Source organism: Nelumbo nucifera, chromosome 6 (genome assembly GCF_055504915.1).
Source record: "Nelumbo nucifera cultivar China Antique chromosome 6, China Antique-T2T, whole genome shotgun sequence".
NCBI classification, from domain to species: Eukaryota; Viridiplantae; Streptophyta; class Magnoliopsida; order Proteales; family Nelumbonaceae; genus Nelumbo; species Nelumbo nucifera.
The window spans coordinates 36,286,757-36,310,626 of NC_142654.1; the positions used below are offsets into that span (position 1 = coordinate 36,286,757).

Here is a 23,870-nt window from a genome sequence, read left to right on the forward strand (position 1 = left end):
GAACCATCAAATTAATCATGGTTTTAGAACTAGCAAAATCCCCATTTTTTTAAAGACCGTGGAAAATAGCTTTTCAAATACAATCACATGGTTTAGAAAGAAAGTTGATATGGCCAAGTGATTTTACTTATATGTATTTTTACACACACGCGCATATCTTTTAACATTATATATATATATATATGCTATATTTTTACACACACGCACATGTCACCATTAATTAGATGACATATAAGAGAGAACTAAAACTACAACCATGGGTGCTTTCTTTCCATGATCATTAATATCATTAAACTTTGGATCTACATCGATAGACCTTAGAACACCCTCTATTTGGAGTGTTTGATGGAGGAGGAAGGCAACTCTTTGAATGGGGTTGTTCTCTTGAACCACTACCATAGTTTCTTCATCTAACTAATTTTCTTTACTTGCTTAGGAAACCAATGACTGATTTCCAACCCTTTGAATGGAATCATTACACGACCATTGCTCATCACTCCTTGTTGTCATAGCTGCATGCCCTTGGATTGAGAGTGAGTTTTGTCAAATTTCTATCCAATTGCTCATCATTAACGTATTGGATTGTTTACAATAAAAGGGTAAATTGGTAATTTTACTATCCAATCTAACATTTGTTAACGATGTTGGCCTAATCTAGTAGTTATCGAGAGTTCAAATACTGTAGTGGCAATTTTTGGTAATTTGGTTTTCCTTTTTTTTTGCTTGGCTTTTTTTCTTTTTCTTTTCCTTTTTTTTTCTACATGGGCTAGGAATTTGATACAAATGAAATCTTTCATGTAGGTAGTTAAAATAAAATTTAAGATCAATTACAGATAAGTACCCTATACTTTGGGGGTGATGACACTTTAAGGGCTCTGACTTTCAAATGCAACACTTTAGTACCTTGAACATTTCACAATATACACTCAAGTTTAACAATTAGCATTAATTCCATCATTTATCTTGTATTAATCATTTTAAAATCTCAAAATTGCCATTCCTTTCCCATTTTCATTCTCAGATTTGAATGAACTATTCATTAAAGCAACACAATGGTTTGTGCATCAATATTCATTTTCCTTCTTAGTGATAAATGAATAAGCATATATGGTTGTACAGTTCTGTCCCCTTGTTTCTAGCAGCAAATAATGAATTCCTCTCTCTCTTTTGCTATTTCAATAAACAATAGTGAGAGAAATGTGAGACGTGTTTGAAACTAATTCAGATTAAAAAGAAACAAACAAATAATGAATGCAACATCCACTAAAGATGCATTTCCGATCTCAATACAATTTATATATTCTCCTAAATTTTTTATTTAATATGTTTAATTTTTTCAAAAGCTGTGGCATTGATCTTAAATAAATTCATAAATAATGAACACTTTGATAATTTATCATCCACATTAAGACTTGAGTGTATGTTTCAGAGGGTTCAAAGAATTTTCTTGAAAATTCTAGAGACATTAAATGTCTTTATCCCAAAGTATAAGGTAATGTTTTTAGCATATAAGGGCAACTTTTTGGGGTTTAATACGAATAAAAGTAATATATTTAAAAAATCTTAAAAATAGGTTAATTTTTTTAAAAATAATATCAATAAATGGCAAAAATACTATTCATCTTCTTCTTTTTGTTATTTGTTCACCAGAACCGCCATCTGTCGCCACTGCCTCCGCCCACCTCTGCCTTCGCCTCCGGCAATGTTGTCGGAGGTAGAGGTGGCGACGGCGCACTGGTGGTCATTCCTCTGCTTGCTGCCGCCACCACCTCTGTCTCCACCCATCTCCGACAACGTTGCCGGAGGCGGAGGCAGAGGCAGAGGTGGGCGGAGGTGGCGGCGTTGGACAGAGAAACCACTAGTGTCGCCGCTGCCACCTCTGCCTCCGACCACCTCTGACAACATTGACGGAGGTAGAGGTGGCAGCAGGCGACAGCGAACGACAGTGGATGGCAACTTTGGTGAACAGTGTTTTTGCCTTTTATTGATATTATTTTAAAAAAATTAATCTATTTTTAAATATATTACTTTTATTGATATTAAACCCAAAAAGTTGCCCTTATATCCTATTACCCCTTTATTCTAAAATAAAGTACCCACACAGAGTTGAGATGCTTTATAGATTTTATCAGAAAAAGTAAACAAAAATACAACGTAAAAGAGTACAGCGACGGGCACGTCACACTCTTTAGTGATTCCACATTTCCACGCTACTGCACTTCTCCTCGGTAGCAGTGTTTAACATTTTTATTTTGCATTATTTCTAGCTTACATCGTAGATTTTTTTTCTGCAGGAATTTCCAGACGGCTTCGCGTTTATCTGCGCCGATTCGACCGAATCATGTGGGTAGAGGTTATCTGCGGATTGGTGATTTACCGTCTGCTCCGGCGGTTTTTTCACGATGACGATGACTTCGAAATCGAAGCCACCGATTCTGATGCCAAATTCTTGGTTGCAAGCAGGTGTGTGTTTTCGCTTATTGCTCATCTTTAATCTATTTCAAACCATAGTTAACATCAATACAGAAACTATGCAACGAATAATTTTCATTTTGGGTATCTCGAATGTTATGTAGGATCGAGAAACTTTATGGCGGGAAAGTGTACCTGGGACTTAGAATTCCAGACGCCGAAACGGGTTCTCGACAAAATGTCGATATGGTTCTTCTGACGAAAGGGTTAGACATTTTACTCTTCTGGGTTGAATCCTGCGAAGAAATGCAAATGCAATTCCGGTTTTCTACAAGTCTAGTTTTTGTTTTCAGAGAGGCAGTGGTGGTTTCAGTCAAGAATTTCTCCGGTTTTGTGGGAATCGATGATGATGGAAGCTGGGTTTGTACAAGCGAAAACAAACACAAGACAGAGAGGCATCCTGATCCCGTGAGTCGCACTTGTTGGATTATTCCCTGCTTTACTGCTTGATTCAAATATTCTGTTTGTGTTGGTACCGTATACTCGGGTCTGGCACCCGCATGACATGCCGGCTACTATTTGTTTACTCAAAAATATTTTATTTGTTTTGTTTGCTAATTGTTATATGTTTTACCAGGGTAGAATGCTTAAATAAAAAATCTAATGCTAACTGACTTCCTGATATCTGTTTGTGAATTCTCGTTCATTTAAAGACTCCTCTTTGGCCTATACCGATACAGAAAATCGTACTTGAGCTTTTTATTGGTTGAAACAATGGATTGGAGTCAACGTTAAGGATTAAGCAGTTAGATTTGACCACTATAAGATGCCTCAAAGATATAGCTATTGGTCTTTTTCCCAGGGGAGAATATTATATGTTATTTAGTTGTAGTTTACGTTCCAACTGTATTGGATGAAAGAATCATTCTGAAGGATGATCTTGGTTTGAAATGTTGATGATTTCCTACTTGACTGAAATGGGGAAGTATGAAATGCTGAATATAGGTAACGTCGGTGTATTTGTTACACAAGCTCCCAATCTTTGGAACATTAATTACATCTTTTCCTTTTTGGAAAAAAAATTGAACTTCCTATTTGTGAATTAGATTCATCATCATCATCATCATCATCGTCATCTAAACCTTGTCCTAACCTTATGGGGTTAGCTACATGAACCCTGTTTTGCCATTCCTTTCTGTTTAGTGCCACATCCATTGTTAAATTATGAGCTCTTTAGTCATTTCCTACTACTTCAACCCATGTCCTTTTTGGTCTGCTCCTAGTCCTTCTAGCCCCTTCAACTTACAACAAATCACTTCTTTGGGTGCTGTAGATGGTTTTCTATGCACGTGACAAACTATTTTAGTCTACTTTTTCTCAGTTTATTACCTATTGGAGCTATTCCTAGGTTCCTTCGAATGACATCATTTCTAACCCCATCATTTCCAGTTTTTCCACTCATCCATCTCAGCCTGCACCTTTCTGCCACACTAATTTTTTGGACATATTGTTTCTTGACTTCCCAACACTCTGCTCCCTACAGCATTGTTGGTTTCACAACTGTTTTATGGAATTTTGAATTTCCTTTTAACTCAAGTGGTATTCACCTATCGCATAATACTCCAGATGTGCCCCTCCATTTTGCCCATCCTGCTCTAATTCTTTGGGCGACATCCTCCTCAATCTCTTCCTATTTGTGCATTAGATTATTAACTAAAAACTATTTTATGTTTAAAACCTAGAAAGAAAACAGTAAAGGAAAAAAGAACAAGATGCATAATGTATTTGGAGCTATGATGCCGCCTAGATACCAGTATATGCCTGTTGTACTAGTATTGGACAGTATTTGTACTTGTGATAAGATGTCGGGTACTGCATGGACTAGATGTACCCTATAACATTGACACTCTTAAAATATATATGATTGCTATTATTTAATAAATTATACTATAAAAAATTCTGCAGGTGTTAGAAATTTAATTAAATTTGGCAAGACATAAGTATTGAGAAATGACATCTAGCTTCAAAAACAAGATACATGATATGAGCATATCATATGGAATGCCTGTGCCTGTGTTAGTGTTTGGGATTTTAGGAAAATGGGGAGTTGTATCCCCATTTCTTGTACCCATGTCCATGTTGGTATCTGTATCTGGGCATCATAAATTAAGGTTTGAGGTCCAACAATTAAAGAAAATAAAAAAAAAAGTTGTATTGCCAAATATATGGTAATTTTATGAGAAAATGCATAACAGTATGATTTAGATTGATTCTAAATCTCAAATTCTCAGATACGTATTTTAATAAGTCCATGCTTGCTTAATTTCATTTTTTTATTCCAAAGTGTTGGTAGTAGTCATATATGGGTTATAAATGTGTATTTCATGTTGATGTTATCACTTATAGGTTCCTATGAATCAATCCCCGTCTCTAATAACTTTCACAATTAACTTTCTACTGCATGCATCGTAGTTTCATGAAACCTTAGTCTAACTCTGTTGTGTTCTTTGGTTGATCATTTATTGGATTTATTGTGCAAAACAAAGAAATGGAGATCTATCAACCATGTAACTTGATTATCATTTTTATTTTCTTTATTTCAGGTGCTTGAAACCAAACGACAAGTTACTGTTCTTGAATCATACCTGGAGCAAAGGGGAGTAACTTTGCCAGAAGGATATCTTTCTGTCAAGGTTGTACTCCCAAATCGAAATTGCAGGTTTACATAAATACCTTTTTTTTTTCAGTTTTCTTCTTCTTTTTTGTGTTCATGCATGTTGTTGCAGTGAGGTAAGCATGGGGTGAAGCGGGCCTGCCTTGGAAACATTACATTACATGGAAACCAACATCATTCTCTAGCTACATGGATAGCTCTTTTGGTTACTGATTAAGTAGAACAATATTTAAAACATGACCATGGAAACTTCGGCTGTTTTATTGTTCTGTCATGTAGGAATTGGAAAAATTTGATAGTCTGCAGTTCCTTGTATGAAGCCAACAATTCCTTGATTATAGAAACAATGTTTTTTCCTCCAAAGTTCTTTTTGCAGATAATTTGTTCTTAATACCATTACAAGAACCATTAATGCAATTTGGTTCCCACAAGAAATGCAAGCAGTTCAATGTTCAAATTACGATGAATGCAGCAAATCCAAGCTTTGACAATGTTATCCTGTCCTTTTTTCAATGAAATTCTCTCTAGGAAACCCATTCTTGGTGCCAAGAAGCCATGTTCAGTAGATAACCTGGTGGTCACACATGATATTGTTTACACTAATTTTCTTAGTCACTGGTCAACATTTAACCAGAGATGGAGATATGGTTCATCATTCATCATTTGGGAGACCACTCTATTAGGCTAGGAGGGTCATGACATATCATTTCCCCATAAATCCAAGTCTTTTTCTTTGATCAATAACAAAGATACATCCAAGTCTTTTTAAAACTTTGTCCCCATGTCTTTGTGCTGAATCACACCAACACTGGTGCATAATGAAGCTCTTTTTAAGTTGGATGGGTATCAAAGTGGAATATCTGCCTTACGGTGTGAATATTGATTGTGATAACTTTCAATTTCTCTATCACTCATATCATTTTTCATGGAAAAGGGAGAAACTATGGTAAATAGTTTCCATATTTTGCACAATAATGGCCACAGTATTCTTTTAGAAATGATAGCCAAGTTGCTATTTTTTGACCTGTAATAAGATTGGCAATATATAATACTTAAAGAAAAAAAAATTCTTTGTTGCGTGTGGACCTTGCACCATCTTCTGTGTGGTGATGATGTGCCCTAGATGTTGCTTGTGTAGAGAGCAACTTGTGCTGTCATGCTTTTTGGTGTTGACTGTTGAGAACTTGAGATCTAATGGTCAAATCTAATATTAAAGAGAATTATAATTTGTTATTAGGGGTTTAGGTCAGGATGGGTTAGGTTGGGTTCTTGAGGTTATATCTAACCTGAACCAAGCTGTTGAACCCTCAACCCTAAGCCTAACTCAACCCAAAATTTTCGGGTTGGGTTTGGCTTGGGTTGGCTCGAGTTCTCTACTTCCTTTTGCCAAATATCCTTATTTCCTAACTCAAGGGTTGAGGTCAATTCTTACCAAAAAAAAGGTTGAAGTCTGTTAGAGTTAGCCGAATAAGGGTAGATTAGTCAACTCACCTTGGTTAAGTTATGAGCTTATGTGGCAGTCTTATTAGAGGTTCTTTGTCCCATACTTAAGTAGGGGCAGTTTAGTCCTTGTACATTTAATTAGAAGCCTAATCACTATTAAGAGGTCGACTGATAGGGTTTAGCTATCAGGTTCGACAGTTCTTTCATCTTCTTCTTCTTCTTCTCCTTACTGGTTCGGACTACTGTAGCTACAGTAGAAACATGGTATCAGAGCGTGACAACTTCAGTTCGTGACCTGTTTCAGTTCGTGACAACTTCAGTTCGTGACCTGTTTCAGTTCGTGACAACTTCAGTTCGTGCTTCAGTTCTCTCCTTTTCTTCTCTGGGCTGTCAATGGAGAAAAGTGGTTCGTCCCAGGCCTGAAACATCACAGCTCTTTTTTTTTTCTGGTGCACAGAACCTCCTTTCCTAAGAAAACAACTTCAGCAGTGAATGGTTGGATGAAGCTCTCAAACGAAGGTTGGTTATCTCTCCTCTGTGTGCTGTTGGTATTTCTGGGTTGAAAATCTTCAAGAACTTGAGATGACTGATCAGAACCTAGAGAACTAGGTTGGTTGTTGCCCTGGTTCTTGGAAAAATTCCAAGAACAGGCTGTGTTTACAGTGACCAAATGGTGTAAGGTCTGCTACTATAGGTGGCCGAATGGTGCAAGGTGTAATGCAATGGTACTAGTTGAGTTTTTGTTGGTTTTGTGGTGCCCTCTTAAAAGCGTTGAAGCATGTCTGTATTGTGTGTGACAGCTATGGCTGTGTGGTGGTGCTTGTGATGCACAAACTCTGTTGAGTAGTTGTAAGAGAGCTTGCATGTGGTTAGTAAGTGCTGAATTAATGTCGGTGTAGTCTGTGTTTTTTTTTTTGTGAAATCAGTAGTGGTGTGGATAAGAACAAAGGCGTGTGTATCTATCATTGTGTTTAGGGACTGGTGCCCTCTTAAAAGCGTTGAAGCATGTCTGTATTGTGTGTGACAGCTATGGCTGTGTGGTGGTGCTTGTGATGCACAAACTCTGTTGAGTAGTTGTAAGAGAGCTTGCATGTGGTTAGTAAGTGCTGAATTAATGTCGGTGTAGTCTGTGTTTTTTTTTTGTGAAATCAGTAGTGGTGTGGATAAGAACAAAGGCGTGTGTATCTATCATTGTGTTTAGGGACTGGTGCCCTCTTAAAAGCGTTGAAGCATGTCTGTATTGTGTGTGACAGTTATGGCTGTGTGGTGGTGCTTGTGATGCACAAACTCTGTTGAGTAGTTGTAAGAGAGCTTGCATGTGGTTAGTAAGTGCTGAATTAATGTCGGTGTAGTCTGTGGTTTTTTTTTTGTGAAATCAGTAGTGGTGTGGATAAGAACAAAGGCGCGTGTATCTATCATTGTGTTTAGGGACTGCTGTAGGTTCTGGAACATCAAACTCTTGACAGCAGCACTTAGTTGGTGATTGGGAATTCAGATTAGAGGCAGCATTGAAAGAGTATCATGGCAGCAATGGGAGATGGCTATAGTGATCAGAAACCTAGTGTGATGGTTTCCTCTGACTATCTAGGTGTATAGATGACCTCAATTAAACTGAATGGTGAGAACTATGTTCCATGGGCCAAGTCGGTGGAAGTTTTTCTCAAGGCAAAGAGAAAAGTGAAGCATGTGAAAGAAGATAAACCACCGGCTGACTCTCCAGGGTTTGATGATCGGGAACAGGAGGATGCTCAAATCATGACATGGCTATAGAACAGTATGGAACCCAAAATAAGTGCCAACTTCATGTTCTTAGATATAGCTAAGGACATATGGGAACATGCCAAGAAGTTGTATTCTGGGCAAGATAATACTACAAGGGTATATCAGCTCTATCAGGAGTACTTTGGTCTGCAACAAGGAAATAAAACCCTAGAAGAGTACTATGCCAGTATGAAGAACCTCAGAAATGAACTCAATGTCTATCATCCTCTCACTCCAAATGTTAAGGTTCAGCAACAATAGAGGGAACAACTAGATGTCACAAGGTTCTTAGTGGGGTTGAAATCAGAGTATGAACCAGTTAGGACCCAAATATTGGGGGGCTCTACCCTTCCTACACTTGAGGAAGTGTTTGCTCGGCTTCGTAGGATTTCTTTGGGACAGACAGAGAATCCCACACAGTTTGATAGATCAGCTTTTGTGACAGCCAGAGGAGGTGGACGTGGTACGAAAGGGGGAGGACAGGCCTCCCGAGGAGGTCATGGTGGTTCCATATTTGGCCGTGGTGGTGGTCGTGACTCAGGGGGAGGCCGTGGCAAAGAAAAAGGCAGCTCTACAAGGAAGTGTACCCACTGTGGCAGGGAAGGACATTCCGTAAATTTCTGTTATGATCTTCATGGCCGCCTTCCCTCTAAATGGGCCAATCATGCTGTTGCTGGTGGGGTTGATGTTAGTGATAATCAACAGGCAGACCTAACTCCTTCCACATCTACATCTGTTTCCGGAAGGGAGATGGTGAGTGTACCGCGTGATGAGTATGAGCGGTTCCTTCAGTCCACTTCACAGCACACTACTACTACTCTTGCCCACTCAGGTATAGCTTGCCTGTCATCTAAAACCTCTCTTTGGATTATTGACTCTGGAGCCTCTGATCACATGATCGGGACTCCAGGTGTGTTCTCTTCTCTCTCTGAAACTTCCACATCTCAAACTGTTACCCTTGCCAATGGTTCCTCCTCTCCCATCTGTGGTGTTGGCAATGTTGACATGACTTCTCTTTTTTTATCATCTGTTCTATATGTCCCTAAGTTTCCATTCAATTTTATGTCTGTTAGTAAATTAACCAAGACTCTTAACTGCTCTGTTACTTTTTTCCCTTCCTCTTGTGTTTTTCAGGATCTCAGGACGGGGAAGAAGATTGGTGGGGGGCATGAAGCTGGTGGATTGTATTACCTTGACGGTGGTGGATCGTCAGTTGCACTTCAGACTTCACTCACTCCTCTACAGTGGCATTGTCGACTGGGACATCCTTCTCTCAAAGCACTCAAGATACTAGTTCCGTCTTTGAGTCATTTGTCAGTGTTACAGTGTGAGTCGTGTCAGTTTGGGAAACATCGTCGTGTTTCCTTCAGTCCTAGAGTTGAAAGTCGTATGTTGAGTCCTTTTGCTTTGGTTCATTCAGATGTTTGGGGCCCGATCAAAATAGAGTCTTATAATGGTTACAAGTATTTTGTCACTTTTATTGATGATTGTTCAAGAATGACATTGATTTATTTAATGAAAGAAAGGAGTGAATTATTTTCCATTTTTCAAAAATTCCATGCTGAAATACGTACACAATTTGGTGTTCCAATCAAAGTTCTTCGTTCAGATAATGGTCGTGAATATTTTCTAACTTCCTTTCAACAGTATTTAGAACAACATGGCATCATTCATCAAACTTTTTGTGCATCCACTCCTCAACAAAATGGGGTGGCTGAACGGAAGAACCGTCATCTCCTTGAAACAGCTCGGTCTATTCTTCATCATATGAGTGTTCCTAAACGGTTTTGGAGTGATGCTGTACTTACTGTGTGTTTCCTCATTAATCGGATGCTCTCCTTTATTCTTCATGGTCGGTCTCCCTTCTCTATCTTGTTCCCCACCTTGTCTTCCTTTCCATTAACACCTCGTATCTTTGGCTGTGTGTGCTTTGTTCACAATCTGAGTCCTGGAATAGACAAGTTGGATGCACGCTCCATTAAGTGTGTCTTTCTTGGCTATTCTTGGACTTAAAAAGGGTACAAGTGTTACAATCCCATTACTCGGAAGTGCTATGTCTGTCATGATGTCACCTTTTTTGAGTCTGTTCCCTTCTTCTCAGGAACTGAAGCATCTTCGTCTCCACCTTTACTTCCTCTTCCTCTTCCGGTCAGTGATCCCATTCCGGGTGTTCCTGTTGGAGTTGACTCGTCATCTCATCCAGTGCAGATCCCTACTGAACGACCACCAATTCGGCAAGTGTATACACGTCGAACGACACTAGCCCCTCCTCCAGCTTCTACCTTGTCCGCGGATCCTATCGTTGCTCCTGTTGCTGAACCTTCAGGACTTGACCTACCCATTGCCTTATGGAAAAGTAAACGTAGTTTTACTCTCCATCCCATTTCCAATTTTGTTTCAGTATCTTGCATTTCCGCCTCACATCGCCAGTTTGTTTAACTATTGTCATCTATTTCCATACCTAACAATGTCCAAGAGGCTCTTAGTTCACCTGGGTGGAGGCAGGCAATGGAGGAGGAACTCTCTGCTCTTCAGCATACTCACACGTGGGAGCTCACTACTCTTCCTCCTGGTAAGCATGTTGTGGGTTGTAAATGGGTGTATATTGTTAAATACTTGCCAAATGGTAGTGTGGAGCGTTTGAAAGCCAGACTTGTTGCTAAAGGGTATTCACAGTTGTATGGAGTGGACTATATGGAGACCTTCTCTCTAGTGGCTAAGATTAGCTCTGTCCGTGTGTTAATTTCCCTGGCAGTTATGTATGATTGGCCCTTATTTCAACTTGACATAAAAAATGCCTTCCTTCATGGTGACCTTATAGAGGAGGTATATATGGAGCAACCACCTGGGTTTGTTGCTCAGGGGGAGGCTGGTAAGGTGTGTAGACTAAAAAAGGCAATTTATGGGTTGAAACAATCGCCTCGTGTTTGGTTCGGGAAGTTTAGTGAAGTGGTGAAGAATTTTGGAATGAAACAATGCCAGGTTGATCACTCAGTGTTCAACTATGACTCAGAAGCTGGAAAGATTTTATTAGTGGTCTATGTGGATGATATTGTCATAACTAGCAGTGACAAATTGGGGATCGACAAACTCAAGGTCTTTCTACAAAATCATTTTCAAACAAAAGACCTTGGGACATTGAAGTATTTCTTGGGTATAGAAGTTGCTAGATCAAGACAAGGTGTAAACCTGTGTCAAAGAAAATATGTTCTCGATCTATTGGACGAAACAGGACTGTTAGGTGCAAAACCGGCTGAGACTCCTATGGAACCAAATGTTAAGTTGAGCAATGATACAGGGGAAATATTTGATGATCCTGGAAGGTATAGACGACTAGTGGGGAAGCTGAACTATTTGACTATCACGAGACTAGACATCTCCTTTGTAGTCAGTGTGGTGAGCCAATTTATGCAGAACCCTCGTATATCTCACTGTGATGCAGTTCTTAGAATTGTAAGATATTTGAAGGGAGCTCCAGGCCGTGGGCTATTGTATAAACCAGGAGGAAAACTTGAAGTAGTTGGGTACACGGATGCAGATTGGGTGGGCTCTGTGTCTTATAGAAGATTACTACAGGTTACTGCTCATTTCTTGGAGGAAATCTTGTGACGTGGAAGAGTAAAAAGCAGACGGTTGTGGCTAGAAGCAGTGCTGAAGCCGAGTACAGAGCCATGGCACACACTACATGTGAATTAGTGTGGTTGAGGAATCTCCTACAAGAAATCGGGTTCCACATGGATAAACCTATGAAGTTGTACTGTGACAATCAAGCTGCGCTCCATATCTCATCCAACCCTGTTTTTCATGAGAGAACAAAGCACATAGAGATTGATTGCCACTTTGTGAGGGAGAAGGTTCTTACTGGAGAGATAAGCACAGAACACGTAAGCTCAGGTGATCAGTGGGCAGATTTCTTTACAAAAGCCTTAAGCTCAGGGAGAGTGAACTATATATGTAACAAGCTGGGATTATATGACATATATTCTCCAGCTTGAGGGGGAGTGTTAGAGTTAGCCGAATAAGGGTAGATTAGTCAACTCACCTTGGTTAAGTTATGAGCTTATGTGGCAGTCTTATTAGAGGTTCTCTGTCCCATACTAAGTAGGGGCAGTTTAGTCCTTGTACATTTAATTAGAAGCCTAATCACTATTAAGAGGTCGACTGATAGGGTTTAGCTATCAGGTTCGACAGTTCTTTCATCTTCTTCTTCTTCTCTTCTTCTTCTTCTTCTTCTCCTTCTCTTTCTTCTTCTCCTTACTGGTTCGGACTACTGTAGCTACAGTAGAAACAAAGTCAATTAAGTTTTAGCATTATTATATATAAAAGGACATGGCTATCATGCTTTACACATTATTTTTGATCAACAAGAAGAAAGTAATTTTATTGAAAAAACATTTTAAGTTACATTATAGAGGGTGATCTTTCACCCAAGAAACATAGAGCTGGGAAACAAAGCCTAAAAGATTACAGAATAGCCCAAAACAACTGCTGCCTATAGACCCCTTGTTTAGCTAATGTGTCGGCCATCCCATACAGTCCTTGTCCAATTAAAATTGGCATTTAGGTCCCTTGCCAAGATTTCTATTTTCCTCAGCTTGTCTATAGATCCAAGGTATGTTGCACCTGTTGGTAGTCCATGAAACAACCAACTTCGAGTCCCCCTTCAACCTCCAAGTTTTAAAAGTTTGATTGTTTAGCAAATTTTAGGCCTTGTAGTAGGGCCATCAGCTCAGTCTTTAAGGAATCCCTTACCCTTATAGGTCTTGAAATGTCTCTGAAGACACCACCAATACCTGCCAATCCCGGGTTTCCCCATTGAGCTTCTATTGAAGTTCAGCTTTATTCTATTCTTTGGTGGGGGTTTCCACTCCATCACTTTCCTTTTCTTTGGAAGAATGAGCCACTTCATTCCACACCCTTATTATATCAGTCATTGTAAAGCTGTTGAAGAGATCAAGTGTTTTTATCCAATGAGACACTTTCACTTTTATAATTTCCACAATTTTTTCTTTTGACCTATGCTTTTCATTGAAGATTCTTGCATTATTTTCCTTGCAAATAGTCCACACCACGGCTGTCCTTACTGTTTCCACATAATTCTTCCTCTCTTTGTTGGTTGCCTTAAGAAGTTTGGGCTGAACAGACTTACCATATCTTGAGGAGAAATCCACTTGCACCCAAAAGGAGAGCAAATAGAATTATGTGGTAAGGATTCTCCATTTGCAAATCCAATGAAGTACACATGAGGGGAGAGGCATTTATTTGGTCTCCTTTTTTGAAGCATTTCACAGGTGTTCACCTTCCCAAGAAAAACTTCCCAACACAATGCTTTGTGTGGTATGGGCTTACTCCAAATCTCTTTCACCGGGAAGTTCTCCCCCCTACAATAGGTTGCACAAGAATGTTGAAGAAAGAGGCGCAAGTAACATTACCATCAAGTGAGTTCGTCCACATCCTAGTGTCTTCCATAGATTGAACCAAGAAAGTTGACCTAAGTTTGTCCAACAAAAGAATAAGGGCCTCACATTCAATATCTCTCAATCTCCTCCTAAATCCAAAATCCCAACTCACACCAGAAGGAGAATAGGTGACAAATCTCGAAATAGGTTCACACTTATATTGGAAATTGAGTACAGGTCAGGGAAAAGGGTACTGAGGGGAATTTCATCCAACCAGAGATCTTCCCAAAAGAGGACATTTGATCCACATCCCACATCAAATCTAATGAAATTAATGAGGATTGGTTATACGCCTTGAATTGCTTTCCATGGAGAGATCGAGGTTGAAGGAGCTACTTTTGCATCCCAACCATTACTCATCACTTTGTGAATGTTTTCAATGATCTTATGCCACAGTCTTCAGGTTCCCAATGAAAGTCTCTCATCATTTTCTCTAGCTGTCCTGCTATCCTCATTGGAATCCTGAAAGTAGAGAGGTAATAGATGGGTAAATTATCTAGGGTTGCTCTAATTAGAGTTATACTTCCCCCCCAAAGAGATGTAGTTCCTTTTCCAGAGGGCAAACTTCTTGGTGAATCTCTCTACTATCAGCTTCTCAAAAGATTTCTGATCTTGGGTTCCCTCCTAAAGGTAGTCCTAAGTACTCCAATGGCCACTGTTTGATCTCACACCCTAACATCCCAGCCAGTACTTATTGTCTACAAATTGCAAGTGTGTAACTGTCACCTCAAGCCTTCCTACCCTCCACCCTCTAAACAAATTATCACGATCAGCCTTAGATATCATTCTGCTCAGAATATATGCAAGTAGAGTAAACAAGAAAGGAGATAAAGGATGTCCTTGTCTTAATCCAATTTTTGCTGGAAAGAAGTTCCTTACCACACTATATACCAATATTGAGTAGTGCACTGAGATCAAACAACCTTTAATCCATATTCTCCACCTCTCCCCTAGACCAATTGTCTCTAATATCTGTAAGAGGAATGATCAATCAACAAAATATAAGCCTCCTCTAAATCCAATTTACACACTGGCCCTTTTCCTTTGTTCTGCTACACACTCATTTGCCACCAAACTTTGACAATGATCTGCCTTCCCTCAACAAAAGCTCCTTGATGTTGTGAAATTACCAATGACAACACCTTTTTCAGCCTCCCAGCTAAGACCTTTTTCATGCTTTACACATACAAATTTGAAGTTAAGTTGGATTCATACTTTTCAACCCAACCCAACTTTTTTGGGTTGGGTTCAGTCTTAACTGGCTCAAGTTGCAGCCCTATTTGTTATGTCTGGTTTTCATGTAACTTGGCTCCAACCCATTTCCTTGTATTGTACTACTAACTTTGTTAGTTATGACTTTTGTCATCTGGAAATGTCTTTGAAGGAACTTGTGTATGTCATGTTTTAGAAGAGAAAAATGGCATTTTTCCCCTTTTGAGTTTGGGTGTAAGGAGTTACCTGTAGAAGTTCTTATTTTAGATTAGAGGGTTTCACGAGACATCTGTTTGAATCAGAACATGCTTTGAGAATGGGGATAGAAAGTGAATACATTTTAACCAATGAGGACAGATATGAGGATGGGGATTGCTATTTTCACGTTAAATTCCTGCATAAATACACTTTTGATGGCTGTTAGTTATAAAGTGTATGCTCATGGTAAATAAGACTGGTTAATTGATAGTGTTTTACCTGGTTGCATTCAATTATAGATTTCCTGGCTGTAAATTACCCTGGAATGTAATCATGCATTTATAGGAAAATTTCCTTAACTTTTCTAGGATCATTCATTCAAATGATTTTCCATCAGAGGTCATTCCTTTTGACCAATGGACACAGCTTAAACCAGAGCCGAAGGGTACATTTTCTGGTTGGATTAAGGATGCTTTTCGTGGAGGAAAGAAGGATATGCAAGACGGACTCCATCAAAAGGTTCATTTTATTCTCAGCACAGCTCCAATGTGGGATAGGTTTGTTGCAGTATGAACCTTACCAATATAGTAGCATATTTTTCACATTGGTTTATTGGAATAACACCTTATGGGTAGAGATATGCACCAGTAGTGGTATAAATTCTGAAAGAGGTATTTACCATTAAGTATGACAGATTGGAGATTTTATATGCTGAAGTTCTATTAAATCGTATTGTATTCTACTGAAGAAAAACATATGATAATAAGTTTTGATCATTTAATTGCACCAAATTTTGTTGGAATTTCTCTGGATTAGTTCTCTATACAACTCCAGGTGCCACGATATGCTGTCTACTTGACTTCCATTATATCCTTCACCTCTTGGTTGGTCATGTTGGTAGCTCTTGAGTTTTCATTTTTTTTTCCCTATTGGATTTTTATTTTACTCCCTATCATACAGGTATGACCAACTTTCTTCTATCCATTTTACCATCGAAATATGCTTTTCTTGTTTTTGATAACAAGTTTTTTTATTGGCAACAGTAAATTTTATTGATTGTGATAAAAAAATATGATATGTACAATTAATAGTACTCAAATTAGGCCTAGCAATATGCCTACCTAATTCATTACATTGTCATTCCCCCATATGGCCTGAAAACAATTGTTGTCCCCCACCCCAAGTAATAGAAATTTCATTAGATCAAGCAAAAGCAAATAATTTTACAATGAAAACTTCCCAACTGGAGGCACGAGTTGCAGCCTCCAAAAACAAAAACAAATAAAAAAATAAGTTACACTAAGCCCAATACAAATGATCCTTAGTAATCCCTTGCTTAGCTAAAGAATCTGCCATACCATTTGCGGATCTCCTTTTCCATTGAATCCTTACATGTTTGTGGTCAGCCACTTAACTCTCTCTATAGCTCCCCTATAAGTCCATATTGATGTAATTGGCTCGTTTAACCACCCAACTACCAGTTTAGAGCCTTCAATGATTAGTGCTCTTGGTGGTTCGATCTTAACTAGTTTCAATCCTAGCGTAAGAGAGAAAGAATAGAAGGAGAAGAAGAGGAAGAGAAGAAAAGGAGAGAACTAGAGGAGAAAACCTTTGGTTCAGCAGCTTCAGCTAGAGAGACTTCAATAACTCTCCAGGACTTATTTGTATTTTTGTAATAGAAATACAAAGACACTTATGCCCCTAATTTAGTATGGGACATATTACTTAAGTTGAGATATAATGAACATAACACCAATAAAATAAGGTATAAAGACCAAAATACCCCTGACTACCAACTCTAACACTCCCCCTCAAACTGGAGAGTATATGTCATATAGTCCCAACCTATTACATGTGTAATCCACTTTTCCCTAACTCAACCCTTTTGTAAACAAATCTGCGAATTAACTTCCTAAGTTCACATGTGTTGGATTTATCACTCCACTAAGCACCTTTTCTCTTACAAGGTGACAATCAACCTTTATGTGCTTTGTTCTCTCGTGGAAAACTGGATTAGATGACATGTGGGCTGGAGCTTGGTTGTCACAATACAACTTCATAGGGTTGTCAACTGAGTACCCAATTTCATGTAGGAGATTCTTCAACCACACTACTTCACATGTAGTGTGTGGCATGACTCTATATTCAGCTTCAACACTAATCCTTGCTACCACAGTTTGTTTCTTACTCTTCCATGTCACCAAATTCCCTCCAAGAAAGGTACAATACCTTGTAGTGGATCTTCTGTCAAATATTAAGCCGGCCCAATTAGCATCTATGTAACCTTTTATCTTAAGACTTTCTCCAATCTTGTATAACAAATAGCAAACCACAACTTGGAGCTCCCTTTAAATATCACACAATTCTTAGAACTGCATCCCAATGTGGAACCGAAGTATTTTGCATAAACTGGCTTACCACATTAACTACAAATGATATATTTGGCCGAGTAATAGTTAAATAGTTGAACTTATCCACTAACCTTTTGTATCTCCCAAGATCCTCAAATTCTTCACTTGCATTAGCATTTAATTTGACATTTGGCTCCATGGGTGTTTTAGCTAGTTTGGCACTCAACAACCTTATCTCCTCTAGCAAGTCAAGAACATACTTCATTTGGCACAAATTGATACCATGATTCAACTTTGTAACTTCTATTCTCAAAAAATACTTTATTTTACCAAGATTTTTTGTTTGGAAGTGATTGTTAACAGGTGTAATACATGTACTGTTCACAGACTTAGTACCCGTAGGGGTATTTTTGTAATTCTATAGACATATTGTTATGTACGGCCAGAATAGTATAAATGCAAAGCTTCACTCGACTGAAGCTAAGTTTAGTTGAGGCCTTAACTCAGTTGCCTCTTATTCTTCTTCCTCTTCTCCTTCCATCTTCTTCTTTTCTCCTTCTTTTCTTCTTCTTCTTGGCCTCCTGCTCAACATGGTATCAGAGCAGGTTCATCCAGGCCTAGAAAACAACTAACTGAGGTCTCTCTCCTCTGCTGCGAAGGAGCTATAGTACTGATGCTCGAAGACAAGGAGGAGGAAGCTTTTCTAGTGCTGCGGTTAGTCTTCACTGCCGAGTAGGGCTCTGCTACAAGTATGCTGACTGTTCAACTTCCTAGCATAGAAAAAGGGTTCGGCTACATGTTTTTTGCTGGTAACTGGGTTGCTCCGGCTAAGAGGACTGTAGAAATCCATCCCAGATGTTCGAAGGAAGGCTCTGACCTGAAGGGGAGTTCGAGTTCATGACTGAACTGCCTATTGCAATCTGACCTGAAGGGAAGTTCGAGTTCATGACTGATGACTGTGCTGCCTATTGCTGGTACTGAGATTTTTTTTCTCTCTTCCTGTTTATGGCTTCTTGCACGACTGTTAATGTTCCAGAATCTGAGTAGGGACTGTTCCCCTTCCTCCGATTGTATGTTGCCCTAGTTTGCACTCTAAGGGGCTGTTGATGAACCCTAGAACTTGAGTGACTGTTCGGCTGCCCTGGAAAGTGGATATCAGCCGATTAGGTGTGGTGAATCACCACTCGTATTGCTGCTCCTATTGTGCCTTTTTTGGGCTGAGAAGCTGTATCAAAGTTGTGAACTGTAGGTCTTTCAGACCTGGTTACACTGCATGTGCAGTTCGTATAGTGTTTTTTTGTGAACTCCTACACAGTGTTGGTGATAACCTCTAGTACTGCAGTTGCAGTGTTTGTGTTTGGTTCTCTGTGAAACTGAAAATCAGGAAGTGCCTAGTTGTGGACTGTAACAGCTCTGTAAGGCAGTGTACCTGTGTTTTTTGAGTACTTCTAAACCTAGAATCATGAATAAGGAAAGATTGTGGTGCACTAATTGTCAGAGGCCCCGACACACCAAAGATACTTGTTGGGATGTCCATGGGAAACCAAAGTGGGTTCAGGATTTACCTAAGAAGCAAGGCTCAGATGTAATTAGAAGACCCGGGCAACAAGGTACCAAGAAACACCACATGACAAATATGGTTTCTCGTAAGAATCAGCCCTCCACTTCTATTGTGCCTCAAACACCACATAGCCAACATAGTTACTCTGGATTAGACCCAAGGGAGGATATTGTAAACTCCACCACCTCTTTTGCATCCATATCAGGTAATTTTGCCACTGCTTTCCATGCTGCCTCACACAACCTTGACTCTCCATGGATCATCGATTCTGGAGCGTCAAAACACATGACTGGTATGTCCTCTTACTTTCAAACTTATCACCCTCTTTCCGGAAGAGATAAAGTGAGACTAGCTGATGGATCATACACTTCCATAGCTGGTCAAGGAACTCTCTCTCTTCCCCTCGGCCTTACACTTTTTGATGTTTTTCATGTTCCAAAATTCCCTATGAATTTGTTCTCAGTCAGTAGTATTACAAATTCCTTGAACAGTTCTGTGACTTTTTTCCCTACCTATTGTGTGATTCAGGATCTGGCCTCGGGGAGGACAATTGGTAGGGGTCGTATGGTTGATGGACTCTACATGCTAGAGAATACGGCTGGCCTTCATGTTACAGAGTCTATGAGTCGGTTCAAAAAGAGTAAAATGTATTTGTGGCATTGTCGTCTGGGTCATTTGTCTTTTGAAACCTTGAAATTGGTTTTCCCAGAACTGTGTAAGTCAATGTCTGTTTCTAATTTTTCCTGTCAAACATGTCAGCTAAGCAAGCATTGTAGAACTCAATTCCCTCAAAGAAATAGTAAATCTGAGTTTCCTTTTCACATTGTGCATTCTGATGTGTGGGGCCCTGTTACTTTACCTGTGGCCACAAGTACTTCATTACCTTCATTGACAATTATTCCAGATACACTTGGGTATATCCAATGCGAACCCGTGAGGAAGTACCAAAAATTATCCAAGATTTTCAGCGAATGGTCTTCACCCAATTTCAGACCGAGATTCAAATATTCCAGTCAGACAATGCAAAAGAGTTTTTTCATAGTGACCTCACGGAGTTCTTTGCTTCACATGGCTCTCTTCATCGGAGCTCTTGTGCCCGTACACTACAACAAAATGGTGTGGCTGAACGGAAGAACCAACACCTCCTTGAAGTGGCACGGGGTTAACTACTCCACATGAATGTTCCCAAACGATTTTGGCTTGAGGCTGTCCTTTGTTCTACGTACCTCATTAACCGAATGCCCTCTCGTTGGTTAGAGTACAAAGCCCCACATCAGCTTCTCTTTCCTAAGGCCCCTCTTCTTTCTATCCCTCCTCGTGTTTTTGGTTGTCGGTGCTTTGTCCAAAACCTATCTCCCACCCGGGGGAAATTGGACTCTCGTGCTATCCCGTGTATATTTCTTGGCTACTCATTCTCTCAGAAAGGGTACCGTTGCTTTGATCCTGTTTCTCGGAGATTCTATGTCTCCATGGATGTTACCTTCTTTGAAGATGAGCCATTCTTTCCTGTTTCTCCTCAGGGGGAGTGTAGGCATGAGGAGTAACTGGTTCAACTTCCTCCTCTTCCTAATCCTTCTCCTTCTCCCCCTTCTCTTCCTGATCCTCCACCTTTCCGTGTTTTTTCTCGTTGTCATAAAGACCAACCAAGTTCAAGAGCTGCGGAGAATCCAGAAGTTGTTCCTCAAGTGCCATCAAACTCCTCGGGGGAAGATCATACCCTCTCAGGTAACTTGACTCCCAATGATAGTCTCGACCTCCCTGTTGCTAATGATCTTGACCTTCCTATTGCTCACAGGAAAGGTGTTAGGTTGTGCACCACAAAACACCCCATTTCCAACTTTTGTCTCCTATGAGAACATCTCACCTTCATTTCGTGCCTTCCTTACCTCCATTGATAGTATCCCTATTCCCAAGAATGTGGCAGAAGCTCTCTCAGTACCAGAGTGGACAAATGCCATGAAGGAAGAAATTGATGCTCTTCATAAGAATGGCACATGGGGCTATTGGGTGTTCACTGTTAAGCATGGGGCTATTGGGACTGTGCAGAGGTATAAAGCTCGTTTAGTGGCAAAGGGTTTTACTCAAGTATATGGAGTTGATTATGCAGAAACCTTTGCCCCTGTTGCCAAAATGAACTCTATTAGAGTACTTTTCTCTCTTGCTGCCAATCTGAATTGGGATCTACATCAGCTCGATATCAAGAATGCCTTCTTGAATGGTGACCTTGAAGAGGAAGTTTATATGGCTCAACCCCCCGGTTTTTTGGCTCAAGGAAGTGAATAGAAAGTGTGCAAGTTAAAGAAGTCTTTATATGGGCTGAAGCAATCACCAAGAGCTTGGTTTAGTAGATTTCATACTGCAGTTCAGCAGAGGGGATACAGGCAATGTCAGTCAGATCACACACTGTTTGTAAAAAGGGTAGAAGGTAAAATGGCTGCCCTAATAGTATATGTGGATGAAGGGCTTCCTTGTCACTCAGTTCGAAGTGAAAGATCTAGGACCTGCCAAATACTTCCTTGGAATTGAGGTTGCCCGATCAAAAAAGGGTATCTTCATCTCCCAAAGGAAATATGTCCTAGACTTGTTTAAGGACACTGGAAAGATTGGGGTTAAACCAGCCGACTCTCCCATTGACCCCAACCATAAGTTAAGTGACAGCCAAGGTGAACCTCTTAAGGATGTGAAGCAATTTCAGAGGCTTGTAGGAAGATTGTTGTACCTCTCTATGACTCGTCCAGACATAGCATATGCTGTTGGTGTCCTCAGCCAGTTCATGCATGCACCTAGGTCCACCCATCTTGAATCAACAGAGAGAGTACTTCGGTATCTTAAGAAGTTCCCGGGTGCTGGTTTATTATTCCAGAAACATGGACACTTGAGGGTTGAAATTTACACAGATGCGGATTGGGCTGGATCCCAAAGTGCCAGAAGGTCTACTAGTGGTTATTGCACCTTTGTAGGAGGGAACCTTGTTACTTGGAGGAGTAAGAAGCAAACCGTGGTAGCTAGATCCAGTGCTGAAGCTGAGTACCGTGCAATGGCACACGGAGTAGCCGAAGGTATGTGGATAAAGAATCTATTGGGAGAGTTGGGTTTTCCAGTTGGTAAACCCATGACTCTACTCTGTGACAACAAGGCAGCTATCAGTATCGCTGCCAACCCGGTACTACATGATAGAACAAAGCACATTGAAGTTGACAAGCATTTTATCAGAGAGAAAATCATCACAGGCGAAGTATGCACGCCATACATCAGCTCTGAAGACCAACTAGCAGACTTATTTACAAAAGGGCTAAACCATTCCAAACATCAAGGTCTCTGTGACAAGTTGGGCATGATTGATATCTATGACCCAACTTGAGGGGGAGTGTTAACAGGTGTAATACATGTACTGTTCACAGACTTAGTACCCACAGGGGTATTTTTGTAATTCTGTAGACATATTTGTTATGTACGACCAGAATAGTATAAATGCAAAGCTTCACTCGACTGAAGCTAAGTTTAGTTGAGGCCTTAACTCAGTTGTCTCTTATTCTTCTTCCTCTTCTCCTTCCTTCTTCTTCTTTTCTCCTTCTTTTCTTCTTCTTCTTGGCCTCCTGCTCAACAGTGATCATGCAGAAAGGCCATCAATCTGTCAATTCCTAATCTGTTACTGCTAGTTATAGCAATGTCATCTACATATTCCACCAATAAAATCTTTCTAGCTCCAAAATTATAGTTGAATATTGAATGATCAACTTGATAGTTGACACTGCCTCATGCCAACATCTTTTACCACTTAATTGAATTTACCAAAGTAAGCACGTAGAGGCTGTTTCCACCCATAAATTGCCTTCTTGAGTCTGCACACCTTACCATCCTCCCCCCGAGCAACGAACCTTATTGGGTGCTCTATATAATCCTCCTAAAGAAGATCACCATGTAAGAAGGCATTCTTGATGTTAAGTTGAAATAGGAGCCAATCATACATAGCTGCTAAAGATATCAAAACATGAACCGAGCCGATCTTGGCAACATGAAGGTCTCTTTTATAATCTACTCCATACAATTTTGAGTAACCCTTTGCAACTAATTGAGCCTTCAACCACTCTACCTTGCCATCTGGTAAGTATTTGACAATGTGCACCCACTTAAACCCACAACATGCTTATCAGGAGTAAGAGTGGTGAGCTCTTATGTGTGATTATGAGCAAAAGCAAAGTGTTCTTCCATTGCTTGGTGCCACCTTGGGGAGGTAATAGCTTCCTAGACATTCTTAGGGATAGACATAGAGGACAAAAGAGAAACAAATTGGAAATGAGAAGCAGAAACATAATTAAAAATAGGATGAAGGGTGTAACTACATTTACCTTTTCACAAAGCAATAGAAGGTTAAGGTCAGAAGGAGGAGGCAATACTAATGTAGTGTCAATGGAGAAGAAATTGGAGGAAGAGCTGGTATTTGTCAACGAGTATACACATGCATGATTGGTGGCCGTTTAGTATTAACTTGCACTGGAGGCGAGGAGGGTTTGGTCACAACTAGAACAATAGGAATGGGGTCATCAATTGGAACTGGAAGTGGAAATGCAAGAGGTGAGGAGGAAACATTAGAGCCAATGAAGAAAGGAACAAATTCAAAGAAAGTGACATCATGACAAACAAATGAACACTTGGAAATGGGATTATAGTATTTATACCCTTTCTAGGTCCTAGAATAGCCTAGAAAAATACACTTTGTAGAGTGTGCATCCAACTTGTCCATTGCAAGCCCTAGATTATGAACAAAACATAGCCAAAAACCTTGGGAGTGAGAGGCA

The 23,870-nt window shown here is 39.8% G+C and overlaps 1 protein-coding gene across 4 annotated transcripts in view; it reads left to right on the forward strand.

Moving 5' to 3' along the window:
* The first annotated feature begins 2,105 nt into the window (after window positions 1–2,105).
* LOC104608757 (uncharacterized) overlaps window positions 2,106–23,870 on the forward strand; it is a 35,728-nt gene continuing 13,963 nt past the window's right edge. Inside the window, exons 1-6 of one of the 4 annotated variants that reach the window (XM_010274841.3) lie at window positions 2,106–2,228; window positions 2,295–2,463; window positions 2,577–2,678; window positions 2,766–2,880; window positions 5,016–5,131; window positions 15,528–15,716. In XM_010274841.3, the coding sequence (XP_010273143.1) occupies window positions 2,342–2,463; window positions 2,577–2,678; window positions 2,766–2,880; window positions 5,016–5,131; window positions 15,528–15,716 (644 nt within the window). In that variant the 5' untranslated portion in view covers window positions 2,106–2,228; window positions 2,295–2,341. Of the gene's footprint in view, window positions 2,464–2,576; window positions 2,679–2,765; window positions 2,881–5,015; window positions 5,132–15,527; window positions 15,717–23,870 lie in introns of all 4 variants that reach the window. The other 3 variants (XM_088890039.1, XM_088890038.1, XM_010274842.3) reach the window with 3 other exon arrangements.